A 17,081-nucleotide genomic window follows, 5' to 3' on the forward strand; every position below is an offset into this window, starting at 1 on the left:
CCCCTAGTGTGTGTGCCTGTGTGTCTGTGTGTCTGTGTGTCTGTGTGTCTGTGTGTCTGTGTGTCTGTGTGTCTGTGTGCGTGCACGGTCGACCAGATGAACATCATTGTTATCACTAACATGGTGTGAGACAGATTTTCCAGTCATGAACTGTGTGAGCATCGAAATAAAAGGTCAGACTTGCATAAAATACATGTGAACGTTTATTACAATGCTGCTGTTGCAAAGAACAAAGTGTTAGATGAAAGCATCACAGATGGTTTACAGAAGGACACTTGTACCATAAAGGGGCTCTCACATAAACATGAAGATTTAGTAAAGTGTAATATTTACAGCAAATCTGTCTAAGTAATTTCAAGTTAAATAACACATTTCAAAATTCAAGTCATACTGAATATAAAGAAGAATAAAGTGCTTTCATGCATTCCTATTAACATTTGACCTTTAAGAGCACCTACTCAAAGTGGAGTTACGCTGAGGTGACACAGAAAAGCAAACAGACTACAAAGCTTGAAATATTACTTTGATAGTCAGTATTCAGTGTGATGCTTGATTTGGATTGATGAAAGGCAAAAGACTATAAGGCTTTACAAATTTGACTCAAGTAAGGCTCAAAAACACATTTCATACTGGCAAAACCAAACATAATGCAACTTAGATTTACACTTCTCAGGTAACAATCACTCCACAGCATAGTTGTCTTCTCTCTGGTTCCCATGCTAAGACACTGAAGACAAGCTGTCTGTTAAGAACTACGCAGACAGATCATGGATTAGGGTTAGTGGTTATTTTGGCTGATTGTGTGCAGTGTGGGGTTTTGGGTGAAGGGTTAACTGGGCTTGATTGGAGGTTATTCTTGGGTTTCTGTTCACACTGAAGTAAAGCTACTTGTTTGTTGAGGTGAGATGAAGGTGCTTTTGAGGGACAGGATGGATTAGCTCAGAGCTCAGATAGGTTCAGATCAGCAGGATCACCACTGATGACGATAGAAGACATTAGTCTGGGAGGCTAGTTGGACAGCCTCTCCTATTCACAGTTTTCCTTCGTCATGATATACCAACTCATCATTATCCAATTATGTCAGAACACCAAGGGCTCCAGTTTCACCTGAGTGAACTAGTGGTAATGGCCAAAAAAACTGTGGTCTAAAGAAATTCTGGTTTGTCCTCTTCTTATTTTTGTAGTGTTGACCATCACATCTATAGATTATGATTGGGCCCATGCCAAAACAACTGCTGAGATCTGGAAACACAGTATAAAACCAGATTACTTGGGATACTGGGATATTAAATTAAAATTGAACACACCTAATGTATGATGTTTACTTCCTGCTAATATCGAATGTATCTTCCATTGAAGGGATCCCTAAACCTGCAGTAACAGATTTTTCTAGACACAGAAGCAAGCAATGAACACAACATTGACATATCATTGCCTTTTTCAGGCAACAGTTTCTATTTACAGATCCATTCATGTTTATGGACACTGCACAATCTGCAGAATTCACTCTCTTTTGACTCTGAGTTTGATCACTACCAATGCCAGAGGAAACCTTCCAGCTCTTCAGCTATTTTCAGTAACTGCTTCACCTGTTGGCTAAACAATGAAGTGAAACATGCTAAAGCTGAGGGCAGCTTCACATTCATGCGGTAAATCTCTGCAACCTCATCACAATGAGCAATCCTCTTCACATGAGTTATTGTCATGATGATAAATATTAATTATAGATGTTTACGTGTGTTTTTCTAAGTATAATTCATCAGTTTAGGTTTGTATGAGGGGTGAAATGTCTTGCTCTAAGTACTTATTTCATCTGTTCATCATAATTGCCCAGACTTCATTACAAAGACAATGATAAGGCACTGTTGTGAAAAAATAGGAAATGTTTCAGATTGATTAACAGTCTTTACCAGGAGTTTCCCTTTGCTGTAGACATTTTTTTTCTAGGGATATTATGTGTATCAACACTGACTATCTTTTTGACTAACTGCAAGGTGTTGACACCTTCAGCTGTCTGTCGTGTGTCCTCCATCATGCAAATTTCAAATAAACTATGGCGTCATTCCCAGATCTGAGTGACGTGTTGTCAGTGAGAATGTAGTGAAATGGATAAAACCCAAGTTGTTAAAAGAAAACCAATTGTCCTTTTTAAGGATTGACATCAAAGCCTTATTTTCGGCCCTGTGTCAATGATGCAACACAGGACCTGGGTTTGTTAAATGCCAATTTGTCGATAAAGGCGGATTTGAGGTTTGGTCTTAGCCGTAACTGTGAGGACTGCGAGGATTAATGGGGGAGGAGTCTTCCCTCCCACTCTGTCCAATCAGCTGATAGAGTCGGTGGCTGAGGTTCTGAACTTGACAAGTGCCCAGGACACACCCCACCCTCATCAAGTGGCCGTGCCCCCTTCCGACGCCGTTGATGGCATGACGACGACCCCGTGACCCACGATGCCAGTCTGGTGCTTTCTGCAGCACGCTGTCGCTTTGGTCGAACAATGGGTCAGACAATCTTGGTGGGTGCTCTTTGTGCAGCATGGCCCCCCAGATGATATTTCTGTCTCCAGGGGTGATTTGGTTGTCAGTGGCAACCAAGAGGTCAGACGCAGGAGGCATGATGGCAGTGTGAGAAGATTTAGGGTATTTGTGAGATCTGGGTAAACTCCACCTGTGACACAGAGAAGGAGAGAGAAAATGTGTAGATGCAGTTAAAAAACAGTAGAACAAACACACACTCGCATACAGCACGTGCATATACGTATGATGCCGGGCAGTCATGCGCATGTCATCCGGTTAAGTTTCTGAGAGAAACTGGATCGCTACAGCAAGATGAAATGCCTCACAGGAAGTCAGGCTTACACTGCAGGAATGTCCACTGTACTCAGTCTGGACCAGAAAAAAGAGAGAGGGTGGATTGAGAGAGAAAGTGAGAAGGAGAGATAGAAGGAGAGATAGACATAAGATGGTGATAAGGTGGCTGCGCTGTCTCTGACAGTTTGTGTGTCTGTTGTTCATTATAGTGTGCCAGCTTGTCTTACACTCCATAAAACACCTTGCAATGGACTGGTTGTGTGTTTTTTGGTCCCACAGCCAATTTTGTCAACTGCTGGTTGTTTAATGTACTTAATCCACAACCATAACCACAACTTCATTATTGTAACCATGATTCCTAAAAAAATCTCTGTAACCCGTTATCAAACCAGGACTGTTCCACCACCTTGGCTAGACACAAAGTTATGTTAAAGCAGATATCAGTGGAATGTTTTTGTTAATATAAGTCCTAAATAGTCCTATTTTCCGTCAGCAATCACTTACATGAAGTATTTCAGCCTAAACACGAGTCTCTCCGTCACTCTGCTCTGCTGTAACCCGAGGAGAAAATTTTCCTTGTGGGATACAAGTGTTATCCAATGAGGGGAGAGAACGGCATGAAGGGCTGTGTGTGCAGCCAAGGGATGCGCGTGAATGTGGTGACGTAGCACGAGGACCAATTGATGCCTGACAAGGGCGGGGGCTGCTAACTCATGGTGCGTTCAAGGAAACTCGTACTTTGTGTTTTTCCTTCCTGTGAAGTCATACCAGTTCGATCTGGTACGAGTTCACGGGTCGGAAGTTACGAGTGGCCGTTATAGGGAACTTTCACAGACAACAGGACGGTAAAAACACGAGCTACGGGTTACCTGGAACGCTACCAAGTCGTAGTTGTGACTTGAAGCTGTAACTTACGGTTTCAAAAGCCTGCCTTGAACACAGCATTAGCCGAAACGGCCGTGCCGCTGTTATCTGCTTTAATGTTGCTCCATAAATGTTGGGCTATAAGTGGCAACTCTTTTCTGACATGGACGGTTTTTTGTTTATATATACACTCAAATATGTGGTCAGTTCATGTCATTCAAATGTTGCTGTTGGGGGATTTAATCTTCGATTTGCATTCAATTCACATGCTTAGTGACAAATGAGAAATCCATCTTAGATGTACTTTGAGGGTCACAAAAGACTTTTAACTCTATAGGGCTAGTACAATTCTGTTGTATTTTGTACACATGCAACCAATGACAACTGAGGATGTGATATATCCTGTCTAATCACAACACAATGAACACATTTTATGTCTTTCAAGGGTTCTCAAACCACTTCAGTAAGGCTGCGCTTTCAAAAACAGTGTATTTTAAAGTAAAAAGAAATGTATAACCTTAGTGCTATCTCAGACAGTGTTGACGCTAATCAACTGTTCTGGTGAAATCCCCAAAAGTTTTGCAAATAGTTTGAATCCATTCCACCGATTTTTTATTTGACTTTGAATACATTTGCAATACAACATGTAACATAGCATCTCGAAGGACTCACTGACTAAATGAGACTAAACACACCCCCAGACCTGTGTATGTATTGAATTCACTGAAATAAAGCTGACATTGACCCTCTTATCCTACATTGGGTAAAGTAAAGCATATGTCCTAAAATGGTTAAATGTTCTCTTGAAGCACATTACACAACTGAGTATCCTCACAGTTAAAGACTGACAGTCTGTCTCTCGGTCAATAATTGAAACACTTTTAACAGTCCAAAATCCCCATTAGTGACCCCTAGAGGTTGTTGTTGCACCCATCCTGTCCTAAGTGGTTTAAACTGCCTGTGTCAACTACCAACTGACACCGTCATCCACCCCATCACCAACACAGCTAGAAACAAAATCCTGTTAATCAACAATCAACAGTGTCTGACCTGACAAATGTTACATCAGGGAAGAGGGAATCAGAGGGAAAGATGGACGTCTACACAGCACAATGTGGTTGGTGGTAAGAGGCTCCTACACTTCCACTTCTCTTTCTTTAAGTACCTCTCCCTGCTGTCTCGCCTCGCTCTTTTTTCAGTCAGCATACCTTTTACCTTTTTCATTTATCGCTTCTCTCTCTCTCTCTCCCTCCCTCAAACATTGAAGAGTTCAACTGCTGGAGAAAGTTAGTCAGAAATTATGCAATACTTTGTATACGCAGTCGCAGGGTAAGGTAGCAGGGGACAAAGGGGACTTGGCACACTACAGCTTGTGCTGAGTGTAGCTTCTTAAACAAGCTCAAACCAAAACAATAACAGTAATCTGTTTACTTGAGCCTATTATAGAATGTCAACAGAATCAAGTCAATATCTGAAAACCTAGCACCGCAGTTCAATTCATCTCCGAACATAACAGCAACAGTGTCTGACGATGCAAAATAGAAAATCACTGTGTGTGTATGTGTGCATGTGTGTGTGTGACTTTGGTCCAGTGCTGCCAAAATTCAGCATCCATTTAAACAATTCAAAGCTAATAGAGTTGGGCAATCTCAAAGGCTTTCATTTGCTAGTATACTCACAATAGGGAGTTGGTCAGGGAGTCGGGTGAGTGAATGAGTTTGTGTGTGTGTGTGTGTGTGTTGGCAGTAAGAGCCCAAGGTGTCCAGCCAGAGGAGTGATCAGAATACCAGTCAGGATCAGTTACAGGATAAAGATCATATGGTGTTCTGGCCCACTTTTCACACCAAACAAACACAAACATTATCCCACTCCATCCCTTTATTTTTTGTTTCTCATGAATAGTCAACACAGGGATGTGGGAGGTGAGTGCACACTCAGACACACACACACACACACTGGCATAATGTTGGTTGGCATGGCATTAGTGAACACAAACGTGCACGTGAAATGACAAGATTAGCCAACACAAAACGTGCTCACTCAAAGATTGTATGTTCTACATGTGCATGCACATCAACACCTACGGTAGGTACACTCATCCACTGTCTTTATCTCTCTCCTACACACACACACACACACACACACACACACACACACGTAATTAAAAAGCTACCTGTGGTGAGATTTAAAACACAGATGTCTCTAATGAGAAAGGTACTTAGTTGGCACTAAGGTGCCGACAAGGAAATGTAGGCCACTGAGCTGCTCACCACTCTCAATCTAACACAACCAAAACAAGTGACTATACATGCACTTTAATGCAGAAATCCACTGAACATCTCAATAGAAAGTCCATAAAAAATTGTTTTTGTATTATGTACTCAAAATAAATGAAAGAAAAGCTGTAAATAAATTATACTGAAACTGAGATTTGCAGGTGCATCCCAATTGTCAATCACTTAAAGGGAATTTTTATGCCGTTTTAGTGACGGTGATAGTAGAGAGATGCAACAGAGACACTGATTGTCTTTACCGCTAAGCCATGGATGTCAAACAAATTGATTTTTGGCCATTTGGAAACAACTAAAACAAGCTGTAAACACGACTGACTGACTGACACTGAGCAATTATCACCTCCCAAGTTGATATCAAGATGATAATTATTAATGAACAGTTGCCTTTATTCATATACAGCAGATACAGAGATATTTTGGCCAAATGTGATGAATTTAAGTCAGTCCTTTTTACTCTGTTTTGGCCTCTACCAACTTCTGAAGGAAATAATTTAGTAAGTGTTTCTGTTGAAATTAGCCGTAACGATAATCTTAACGCCACTGAAAAAGCTTTTCACCTACAAAGTTCATTCTTCAAATCTAGCTGTTGTGAAGTTCATCACATCATAAAGTTGCCAGTTGGCAAATGATTTTCAAAGTGCAAAGAGGAGTAAAACTAGTGTATTGGTGTGATTGTCAGCTACATTAATAATCAGAAGACTTTAGGAATCCAATGGGTTTCTAATCCCCAGCAGATATTTAGTGTTTCTTTGTTACCACAGTCACAAACTGTAAACTGCAAATCTCCACATACACGTACCCTTCATTGGGACTCTCTCTCCCCAGGTGTGTGTGTGTGTGTGTGTGTGTGTGTGTGTGTGTTTGCACCACTGCATGGCAGTCTAGAGAATCTGTGGAGAGCTTGAGACCGAAAGGAGCTTCTTCAACATTCCTCCCAAGTTAGAGCACAGCATGAGGTTTTCCACAGAGGAACTGAAAACACATACACACACACACTCACACACACACACACAGACACACAGACACACAAACACACACACACACCTTCCTGTCGTAACTCCTCAAAACTACTTTGCGCAAAGAAAACTTTTTGTCCCTATCAGCTCCCCACCGTTTCACTACTAGTCATTGTTGCTCGGTCCTATTCATTATATTCTGCCCATTTTTTCCTGCTGTCTTCCCTAAATTACTACAGGATCCTTTAATTTTTCTTCCTTTCTTCTTTTTTTCTTCTTTCCAGGCATTTTATTAAGTGCCAGTGGCAGTATTATGTTACATCCATCAGTGTTGAATTGCACTGAGGGCTTCTCCTCTCCCCTTAGCCAGTGCCCCAGCCTATTAAATCCTTTGTCAAGCCCCCTTTTCTTGCTCAAAATTAAACAACAAGAATGTCAATTAAAATACAAATACACTGTATTACATGGATTTATTCTTTGTCATTATTCAGAGAGGTTCTTCTTTGGTGCTGCTTTTCCTTCCACTATTCAAATAATAAACTTAACTTAATACACTCTTTAGCACTTAAACCATAGGTCAACTGTATTCACAAGGGATTTCAGTGTTATACCAACAGGAATCCCTATTATGTAAGTCTCACTACTCTTTCTCACACTCATAAAGCACAATATAATGCAGTAAAAAGTCATGTTTGAACAGAGCACACAGGCTATGGGAGACTACACGGATGAAGCATGCGTCTCCATGTGATGGTTACTTTAAAAAGCATTGTGCTGTTCCTCCAGCACTCAGTCACAAGATGTTCTCAGGTCTGCGTCTTACATTATAACGATCTACTGTACAAGCTGTTGTCTGTGGAGTGTGTGTGTGTGTGTGTGTGTGTGTGTGTGCTGTTATAGATTTCCTTACTTAGTCCATGGCTTGTTCACTGCTTGGCCCCTCGGTATGTGCACGACATGTATCCCTGTCCCAAATCCCGCTAAATCAGTCTCACCTCTGTCTCACCTCCTGCTGCTGAGAGGAATTACCTCACCCTGCTGCTGGACCCTTTTCTCACATTAATGACTGCCACAAGGCAATATGCAAACCTTTAACATTTATCTTTCATTAATGGATCTCAAACATTTTATTTAAGGCAATATATTTGGTGTCGATATGTAGTTAAATACAGTGTAAGGTAACATCTCCAAATATCTTGTTTAGTTTGGCCAAAATCAAAAACTTCTGTCATCACAGTATACTATACACAGTGGTCCCTTATTATTGTGGAAGGGACACTGTGAATGACATTTTTGCCAAATCATGCAACATAATAACTTATTAAACTTAAATTGTTTACTTAGTCTATATAAAATAGAAAGAAAGAAAGAAAGTTTACAGGCTTCAGATTGTAGATTGTTACCTGTGTCTGTGAGAGAGGCTCTGCAGAGTCAAAGCCTGGGACTGGATCTCCAGAGGCAGGAGGCCGAGCAGCAGACACAGCCACGCCGGCCAGCGCGCACACATGGCGGCGAAGTGGAAACACGGACTGTCCGGGTGAATGACAGAAGAACACGCTATATTTAAAAAAAAAAAAAAAAAAAAAAAAAAAACGATACAAGAAATGCGTATAAAAATACAATGATAGCTGTCGGCAGTTTCTTTGTCAACGCACTTTAAGTAAATTGTCCGGTTCAGATGAGTGACTGTGACAGCATCACCGGTCTCTGCTGCTGCTGCTGCTGCATCCTCCTCACACTATTGATAGCGACATCCACGGAAGAAGAAAAAAAAAAAGAAAAGAAATCAGAAACTCATTGGGGCTCGCATCGGGAGCAACTTGAGCTCTCTCATTTATACAGGCCGATTGAGGGAGGAGGAAAGAGGAGGAGGAGGAAGGGAGGAAAGCTTATTCTGTCTGTCCTACTCTACGACCTCACTTCTAATGGACCTCACAACCTAATTAACCCTGACCAGGTCCACTGTTGTCATCCACGGGAATTAGGTTACAGGTGTCAAATGGTTTGTTTTGGGGGTGTTTCTATAATTATTAGTAGGACTTATGCGTGCTCATGGTGACCTCAGAAGTGCCCTTAGATTTTATTATTGCATTTAATTTATGTTTTACACTGTAGGCTAATCTAGACCCACCTAAACAAATTAAAATTAAATGACAAACTAAACCAAAAGACTTAATATTTTTTGCATGATTGTGGTTAAAGATGGGTGGGTAGGCTACTGGCGATGCTGTATTTTGTTGAATTGACTAAATTAGAAGTCAGACCTTTAGTTGAATATGTGCAATCAGAGACAGACTGAAGTGAATGTAGTTTCTAAAAACTACTAGCTAGTGCGGTATAGAGGTTCAAAATGAAAGTGTGCCGCTCTTCAAATGTGAGAGTGATGACATACAAATGGCAATTGGAAACTGACAGTTACAATGATCTGTTAATAATTAGCTTACAGTAAAACATTATGACTATTTCATCACACATGCAAATCCTTCTCAGACTGGTCTCACACTCACATGGGCGTTTGAAAAGTTCTGCCTCCAGCACAGGATGCGTTCTGTGACATTTGTAAAGTTCATCATAAAAACTGACATTTGTCTTTACGACTGAGCACGAGATTCAATATCAATAAAAAACTAAAACCATGAGATGAGAGATGAGAGATCTGAGGAGTTATGACACAAGTAATTGGTGATGGAAAACCATCTTTATGTGAGGATATGCTTTTTCCTCTTTGGTCTTCAAAAAGGGTTGTGAATTGACTGTTCATTAGGATCAGAAGTAAAAAGGAAGATTGAAACCAAAGCTGTAACCCAACCTTTTTGATATGGAGCAAGATCTTATACCAGACATCACAATGTATGTGTGTGTGCTGATATGGTGCAGTTCAAACAGCTTGATTGCTATTGTCATTGTGTTCCATGATTTATAATAGTCCACATAGCATAGGGTCTTCAGTGACTACAAAGGAAAAGACAGAGAGGCAGTTTCAGTGGAGCGTTGGTCGCAGTGATCCTGTTCTCCTCGTTTTCCTTGTATAACAACTTTTTCTTTCTTTCTTTTTTTGTGAAGGAGGACACAGATGAGAGACTCAGAGTCTGAGCCTGATTCAAGAATGCTCTGTATGTGGAGGTGGCTTCAGGTCTTAATTAAAGAACCAATGCGTGTGTGTGACTCAGCAGTTTGCAGTATTACTATCTAAGCTCAGTTTCAAATGCAGTGAGCCTCAACCCAGTCCAACATGTGCATTAACACATCACCTATCTATCCAAAGAAGCAACCTCTGTCCTTCTCTCTCTCTCTCTCCCTCTGTGTGTGTGTCCATGTCCTCACACTACTTATCCCCTATCCTTCTGATCTCCTAGCAGACAAAGATGCTTTGGCTCTGATTGAAGAGGTTGTTCTTGAGTTTCAGCTTTTTTTTTGACTATGTGTCTGCTGGACACCTGGGCTCAACTCCACTAGCCCAGCTGTAGGTGAATTTATTACAGCATCCAGGTTGGAACGCACTTATTTCACCTGTTTTTGCCAGTTTGACATCACATTAAAGCCAGGAGGCGAGTCACAGTGCAGCTTGTGACAAATAAATTCTGATGAGTCCAGTTTTTTGGATGTGGAATTAATGTGGCACAAGTGGAAGTGTGTTAAAAGCAGGATATTTCTTCAAAGGTCAGGGTGTCAGTGGCGTGCAGAGCTTTAAGAGATATGCTTTTATTTCATTTTACGAGTCACAGTGAAAATATTTGGGCAGACAAACTGCTTTTTGTCTTTTCACGAGGCCAGTTGTTCAGAACTAAACCAGGGCGATTTTCACAGTTTCTGGGAATACTTGGTTGTTCATCTGACTTGACCCAGTGAGTCAAATATTGCAATAAAACATGTAAAAGCAATAACAATCCACAAAGCAATGTAAATAAAGCATGTATCAGGAATAACCAAAGACGAAGACATAAAGAAAGCCTTAAAGCAAACAGCAAACAGTCTGTTGTCAGTGATCTGACCTGGCACATCACTGAGTCATCCCCAAATAAAAGCAAAAAATGTGATTGAACCTCACAAAGTCGCATTCACACCTTTAGAGCTGCCAGTTAACCTAATGTGCACGTCTTTGGCCCCGGGCCCAGACCTGAAGGTCAAACCCAGAACCACTGGTGCTATGAGTATCAACCACTGCATCACTCTGCATCCCTGACCCTCTTTTTCCGTGAAGACGATTCATTGTGTCACTGACTCTGTGTGGACATGACTGATACAACAACTGTCTTGTAACCACAGTGCGGTGGTGTACTGATGCCTCTATGTGGTGGAATATGGGATTACATGCAGTGAAAGCATTCTTCTTTTTGTGTATTTTACATCAAATCTTTCTGTTATCATTTTGATTTTTACTGCTGCAGCGTCTGAAAAGTTCTCATCTTCACCCACGTACCACAACAAGAGAAAGGAAAACTGTTACCTGCAGTGTATTCATATAAAATGGGCCTTGAATGTGGCTGCTCTGCTGACAGTGCAACTTATTAGTGTCACCTGAGAGTGACTTTATGGTCTCATTATACTTCTCTTTCACCCTTGGATATTCTTTTTGTTTTTGTGACTGACAGCAGACTGCAGACAATAGCAGCCTGTATCTGCAGTCAGACACGGCGGTGTCCCTGCGTACAAAGAAAGGTGTCCTCTGGCTGCACTGCAGCGCTAGGATTTGTCTCTTGATTACATCAGTGAAAACCCTGGTTCTCGAATTACCTAACACATTCAACACACTGTATTGTATTCACAAAGACTATGGTGTCTTCTATTACTGAAATTGTAATGAATTCTTAAATTTTATTTTGGTTTCAATACTTGAATTATTATATTGGTCAGCAGATTATGGACCTCTACTTACAGTTCCATTATTTGGAGGCTTTTGAAGTATTTTGTTGACAACTTCCAAGCAAATCAAATTTACCTGCAGGTACAAATGAAGTTACCTATCTGCCTACCTCGAGTCAATAATTCAGAGTTGCTGACATTGCAATAAGCTGGTACCATTAACAGTATGATGATTTAGCTATTTACACAGTAATGTTTAGTCACAGATATACATACATCTATCACTTGATACTGAAGGAAATTATATCATAATTCTCTGGCAAGTTCTGGAGTTAGGAAGAGTGTATTTTTTTTCCTATTATAAGCAGATTCAGGGACAATTTACTGAGCGGAACCAGAGGTCGTGCTGAATGAATCTTTGATTTGGGATCGATTGTCAAGATCAGAGGTTGAAGAAGTTTTCTAATTCCGATTTAACCCTGCAGATTATAAAGTATGAAGAAATAAAAGGAGGCACAGGTCTTTTAACATCACTCCCAGACATTAAATGAATTGGTTTGTGTTTTTTGTATACTTTATCTTCACAAATCTTTTAAATCTCAAGTCTAATGTGCTGCTGTCAACATCCACAGACTGCAGTAAACTGTATAGGCCTGAGCTGGCAGCAGGTGGTGCTGTTTTCAAACCAAAATACTTTACTACTACACCTTATAAATGTACCAGCACTGACTGGAGGATCAAGATAAAACAAGACACTGAAGAGGAGTGAGATTGTTCAAAACAAATAAACCCTGGTCAAAAACAAGGGTTACGTGATAAGTGATTGCAAACTCATTTTCCTCCAGTCCTCCAACAATCTCTTGAGCCTGTCAATCTATTTAGTGTTTTCTGGATCTGTTTCTTGATCACTGATGCAACACTGAATCTTATTTATTTCAAATGTAGCAAATTAAGAAAAATATTTGTCACAAATGTTTATTACAGGGAGCATAATCATATATAAAGACACAGAGACAAGCTGTGCCATTGGATACAGATGCAGTCACAACAATGTAAATCACATTTGCGTCGACCATTATGGGAGCATCTTTTTAAATGCTCAGAATGCAGCTATGGCACATTTTGCTTACATTTTGTCTGAAGCTGAGTTGACATCTTATAGGAAAACACAATTCAGTGTTTTTTGTTACTGTGTGACGTCTTTGAGGAAGACATGAATGACCTTTAAGATCTTGACCTTGTTAAAATATAATAATGCACCACGTTAAAATACACTAACATGCAATATAACAGTTTCACATATTATCACAATAACACAAAGGCAACTATATACAACAGGGACCATTCATTCTTGCCTGGTCTGAATCGTTTCTTAATGTTCTTCTATTCTATTTATGTATGACCTTTAAAAAAGAAGGCTGGCGTTTGGCCCAGAGTAAGGAGAGACACTAAAGCTTTATAACCAGCTATAACAAGTAAATGACTATGTGTGTGTTCAGTCTCGTAGCTCCAGAGCGGTGATGAGGTCCTGCAGTGGCTCGGTATCTTCAGGCTCCAACAGCGCATGCTGCTGGCAGAATAGTGTGAGGTGTGAGAAGAGTGTGTTGAGGTGTGCATGCAGCCCCAGAGCGAGTGTCTCTCTGTAGTGAGACCAGTAAATGTGAGCCAGGGTCCTGAACAACAGCAAAAATACTTTCTGGACCAGGAAGACAAAACCTGTTGGAAACACTGAACCTTGGAAACAGGAAAGAGAAACAGAGATAAGACTGAAACTGGATTATGATGATGTGCATCAGATCAGTGCAATGTCGATGATATGAATTAATGTTACCTGCTTTAGTGGGGAACACATCCTCATCAGTGAGTAAGTCCTGAATGTATGACATTGCATAGTCAAAGTAAAGGGGCGCAGAGCACTTTAGCTTCCTGCCATGATCGTCAGTCCAGACATAAATCCTGACAACACAAACATACAGACTTGATAAGACTAGAGAGATGGACTTAATAGTAAACTTCTATGTATTACTTTCACAGGCAGTGTAAGGTTTCACAACAAAATGTGATTGAAACCACCTCAGAGTGGTAGTAGACAAAAACTGAAACAATATCAGTGCAAAAGACACAGCGCCCTGTTACCCTGTATATAGACAATACAATGGAAAAAGATAAATATGAAGATAATGTTCCTGGGTCATGTGATGTTTAGCTGATTAAGACTGTGAGATGTGGGTGAAGATAGTGGACCTTTGGCAAGATTTTTTATTTTATTTATGTTTTTGTCAAATGACTGTCTCAAGTGCTACTAAAAGATAATCACACCTAAGCTATAATCACAAAAGAGCATAATAAAGACAGACTGCTTCACAGTTACAACTACAACTACTTAATAACACTAATAAATTGGTTCTGTTAAAGGGCCGGTTCACCCAAGGCATGAAGCCTTGGAGAGCTTCACACACTCCTTGAAAACTTAGATGACAATTTCATGACATTGGAAGTGAACATTTTCAAATCCATTTATGCTGCCCAAAGTATTGAACACTTATATAAGGAGTGTTCAGCAACAAACAATGATCTGGTCCAAACAGTCCACTCTCAGCACTGTCTATGCAACTTGATACATAAAACTGATGATCTGCATGACAAATTAAAACTGGAAGAAAGCCAAACTTTACTTTTTGACATAGGTACATTATAATTGTCAATAACATACGTGTTGCCCGGTCCGCATGCAGTTGGGCAGGTGCTGGGACTGCAGAACTCAGACAGTGCGCTGGAAAACAGGTTTATATGCTTGAAAAATGCCACCGCTGAAAGTAAGAGAAATCCAGAAAAAAAGACAAATTAGGTGCATATTCCTCCTCCTGGAAACAGCAGTTTACTTTGTTGGGGTCCATACTCACTATTGCTGGCAAGCCACTCAGCCTTGTCGACGCCAGGCGGCAGAGCTGTGAGGGCAAACATGTCTGTGTGCGTGATCCTCTGGCACACATACTGCTGCTCCAGATATGGACGCTCCTCCAGATTATTGTTGTTAATTCCCCTTGGGAGGACAGCGCAGAGTTAATGAGGCAGAGACGGAAGGAGAAAGACGGAGAAACATAAAATATTGCTGTGTAAAACAATCGATAGGTCAGTGGATTAATTACTCCTGCTGCAGTCATTAGATAACACATTTTACAGCGTGTGGTGCTTTCTCATCTGTCTTTGCCACACACACACAAGTGCGGACACAGAAACAGTGCTGTAGCTGCAGACCTGAACGTCCAGTAAACCAGCAGTTTATGTAATGAAGGCAGTCAATTCAGAGCCAGAGTAATTACTGTTAATGAAGCTGACTGCTGCAGTGGTCATTGCTACAAGGCAAATAACTGAAAGACCCGAGTGTTGGGCAACATCAGAGCCTGAGAGCTGAGGCCTGCTGACTTCACCAAACCTCTCTGTCTCTCTCACATTAGCTCATAAACCCGCTGATAAGCTACATGTAATACTTCCTAACCACAGGACACAGGAACGGCAGCATGGGAACTTTTGATAACTAAGGAGTGCGCGGAAGAAATGAATGATGTTTTCAAATGCCAGCGTGTACTGGAAAGTCAGACTCCCTCAGCACAATTTGACTCCATGCAAAACAGTGGCGCCACTTTGACACAGGTAGAGTGGCTGTGTTAAAGTGTTGTTGTGGAATCAGGCAGCTTTCAGTTTTAGATGTCTTCACATACAGAGTTTACTCAGTGTGACCTTGCCTACTGTGATAAGGGAAACACTGCACCGTTTCACTCCCTCTGCCGTGAATCTGTGAGCGAGGACAGAGCAGGGAATATTAGTTTAATGGTCGAAACAGGAGGTCTTTGTTCAAAGTAAAGGTCAGAGGAGGTGGAGAGGGAGAGGGAGGAACATCAGAGGAATAGTGTAAACATTAACTGTTACAAAACATACAGTAGCGCAAAATGCACAACCATGACAAACTCCTTTAATGTCTACAGGAACCTCTTTTGTTAACATCCTGTTCTGCTCTCCAGCTCCACGTTATTATAACTCGGTTACTGCCTCTTGGCTACCAGTTGTCAGCACACAAACACAATGAGACTGGACCTACTTGTAATGTTGTGTTTGAGTGTAAACACACACCTCCCTGACCCTGCTGCTGCCGCTCTCGGCCATCTGTTTACATTTATACCTCTGCCGTGTGGGTGAGATAAACAATGCTCTTCAGTTCAGCTGAAAAGATTCATCCCAGAGCAAACATTTGCATAGTGACTGTGTGAAGAAAAAAAAAAATTAAAAAGTAAAAAGAGGAGCTTTCATATACAGCCCACACTCATCTTCATGCTATTTTTCAACATGTGTTCCTGCTGCTAAAGGAATCCACCTTCACTGATGCCATCAGACAAATATGTAGCACACACACTTTTTTTTTTTTATCTGGAGGACATTCTTGAGTAAACCATGTGCAGCCGCCAGCTTCCTAGTCCTGTTTCTTCCACAGTAAAGGGGAGTTTTTACACAGTTAAATGCAACACAACCTCATTTCCAGACAGGAAACACGACAAAAAGAGTGAACAGAGGAAAAAAGTACAACTTACAGTTTTTCATTGCTGATGTCAGAAGGCTGAAGAGTCTTGCCGTCTGCCTCCTTAGCCGAGGGGTAACTATGGCAACCCCCCATGGCGTAAAGCTAAGACCAGAGCTGTTGGTTGTGCCAGCCCCACTTTTCCATCCCAAACATTACTCACCCACTCAACTTCCACACAACTTCAAGCAGCATATGTCAGACCACCGTGCCAACACAAACATCTCTCAGCTCACAGACGGAGCCATACCGCCAAACACACGCAGCAACAAAGACTCTCCTTTCTCCACAAAGTTTTGCAAAACACACACACAGGAAAAAAAAAAAGGAGGGGGGTGGTGGTGGGGTTCAGTCCTGGGAGTTGAGGATTGTCTCCTGTGCTGGAGGTGAAGCTCTCCAGCTGTCTGCGTCTCCTTTTGCTACCACTGATCCAGTGTCAGTGTGTATACGTCTCCTTTGTCTGGAGTTCCACACCCCACAGGCTCCTCCTCTCTCCGCTCCAAGCAGACAGGCAGGTTTCTCCACAACCCCTTTTTAAAGTACAAAACCCAACTCCGCCTTCTTCCCCCTTTCCACCCACTGCATAAACACACACACACACACACACACACATCCACACTCTCTACAGAGACAGCACAGGTAGAGATGACAAACCAAAGGTGGTTTTTTTTTTGTCCTCAGTGGAAGTGGAAAGAGACGGAAAAGAGTGGGGGAAAGCTAGAGAAGTAGGAGAAGAAGGCAGGGCAGCAGCAGGTGTGCCCACTATCAGTAAACTACAGAG

General features: G+C 41.3%; 2 protein-coding genes across 3 annotated transcripts; both read right to left on the reverse strand.

Moving 5' to 3' along the window:
• Positions 1-208: 208 nt before the first annotated feature.
• adm2b (adrenomedullin 2b) lies at positions 209-8,722 on the reverse strand. 2 transcript variants are annotated; one of them, XM_085779349.1, is made up of 2 exons: positions 8,328-8,722; positions 209-2,667 (listed from the first exon to the last, which is right to left on the reverse strand). In XM_085779349.1, exons 1-2 carry the CDS (start codon positions 8,429-8,431, stop codon positions 2,259-2,261), a joined length of 513 nt encoding a protein of 170 aa, XP_085635475.1. In that variant the 5' UTR covers positions 8,432-8,722; the 3' UTR covers positions 209-2,258. The 2 variants fall into 2 exon arrangements, with proteins under 2 accessions (XP_085635475.1, XP_085635474.1); XM_085779348.1 differs by lacking the exon at positions 8,328-8,722 and adding an exon at positions 5,354-6,388.
• Positions 8,723-12,686: 3,964 nt separating this feature from the next.
• LOC146985907 (MOB kinase activator 2) lies at positions 12,687-16,800 on the reverse strand. Its single transcript, XM_085779354.1, has 5 exons — positions 16,314-16,800; positions 14,631-14,770; positions 14,441-14,537; positions 13,559-13,683; positions 12,687-13,461 (listed from the first exon to the last, which is right to left on the reverse strand). The coding sequence occupies exons 1-5, from the start codon at positions 16,394-16,396 to the stop codon at positions 13,223-13,225; spliced, it is 684 nt and encodes a 227-aa protein (XP_085635480.1). The 5' UTR covers positions 16,397-16,800; the 3' UTR covers positions 12,687-13,222.
• Positions 16,801-17,081: the final 281 nt, after the last annotated feature.

This window comes from Trachurus japonicus, chromosome 6 (assembly GCF_045865225.1).
Source record: "Trachurus japonicus isolate A0001 chromosome 6, Traja_1.0".
In the NCBI taxonomy this organism is placed as follows: Eukaryota; Metazoa; Chordata; class Actinopteri; order Carangiformes; family Carangidae; genus Trachurus; species Trachurus japonicus.

Bases quoted from the DNA above. Each gene is read 5' to 3' on its own strand.
- adm2b (XM_085779348.1), bottom strand. From the start codon at position 5,535: ATGTTTGTGTTTGTTTGGTGTGAAAAGTGGGCCAGAACACCATATGAT. The intron at 2,668-5,353 runs GTGAGTATACTA...TCTGTGTCACAG, and splicing joins TCCCTGACCAACTCCCTATT to GTGGAGTTTACCCAGATCTC.
- LOC146985907 (XM_085779354.1), bottom strand. From the start codon at position 16,396: ATGGGGGGTTGCCATAGTTACCCCTCGGCTAAGGAGGCAGACGGCAAG. The intron at 14,538-14,630 runs GTGAGTATGGAC...TCTTACTTTCAG, and splicing joins TGAGTGGCTTGCCAGCAATA to CGGTGGCATTTTTCAAGCAT. The intron at 13,462-13,558 runs GTAACATTAATT...CCTGTTTCCAAG, and splicing joins TGTGTTCCCCACTAAAGCAG to GTTCAGTGTTTCCAACAGGT.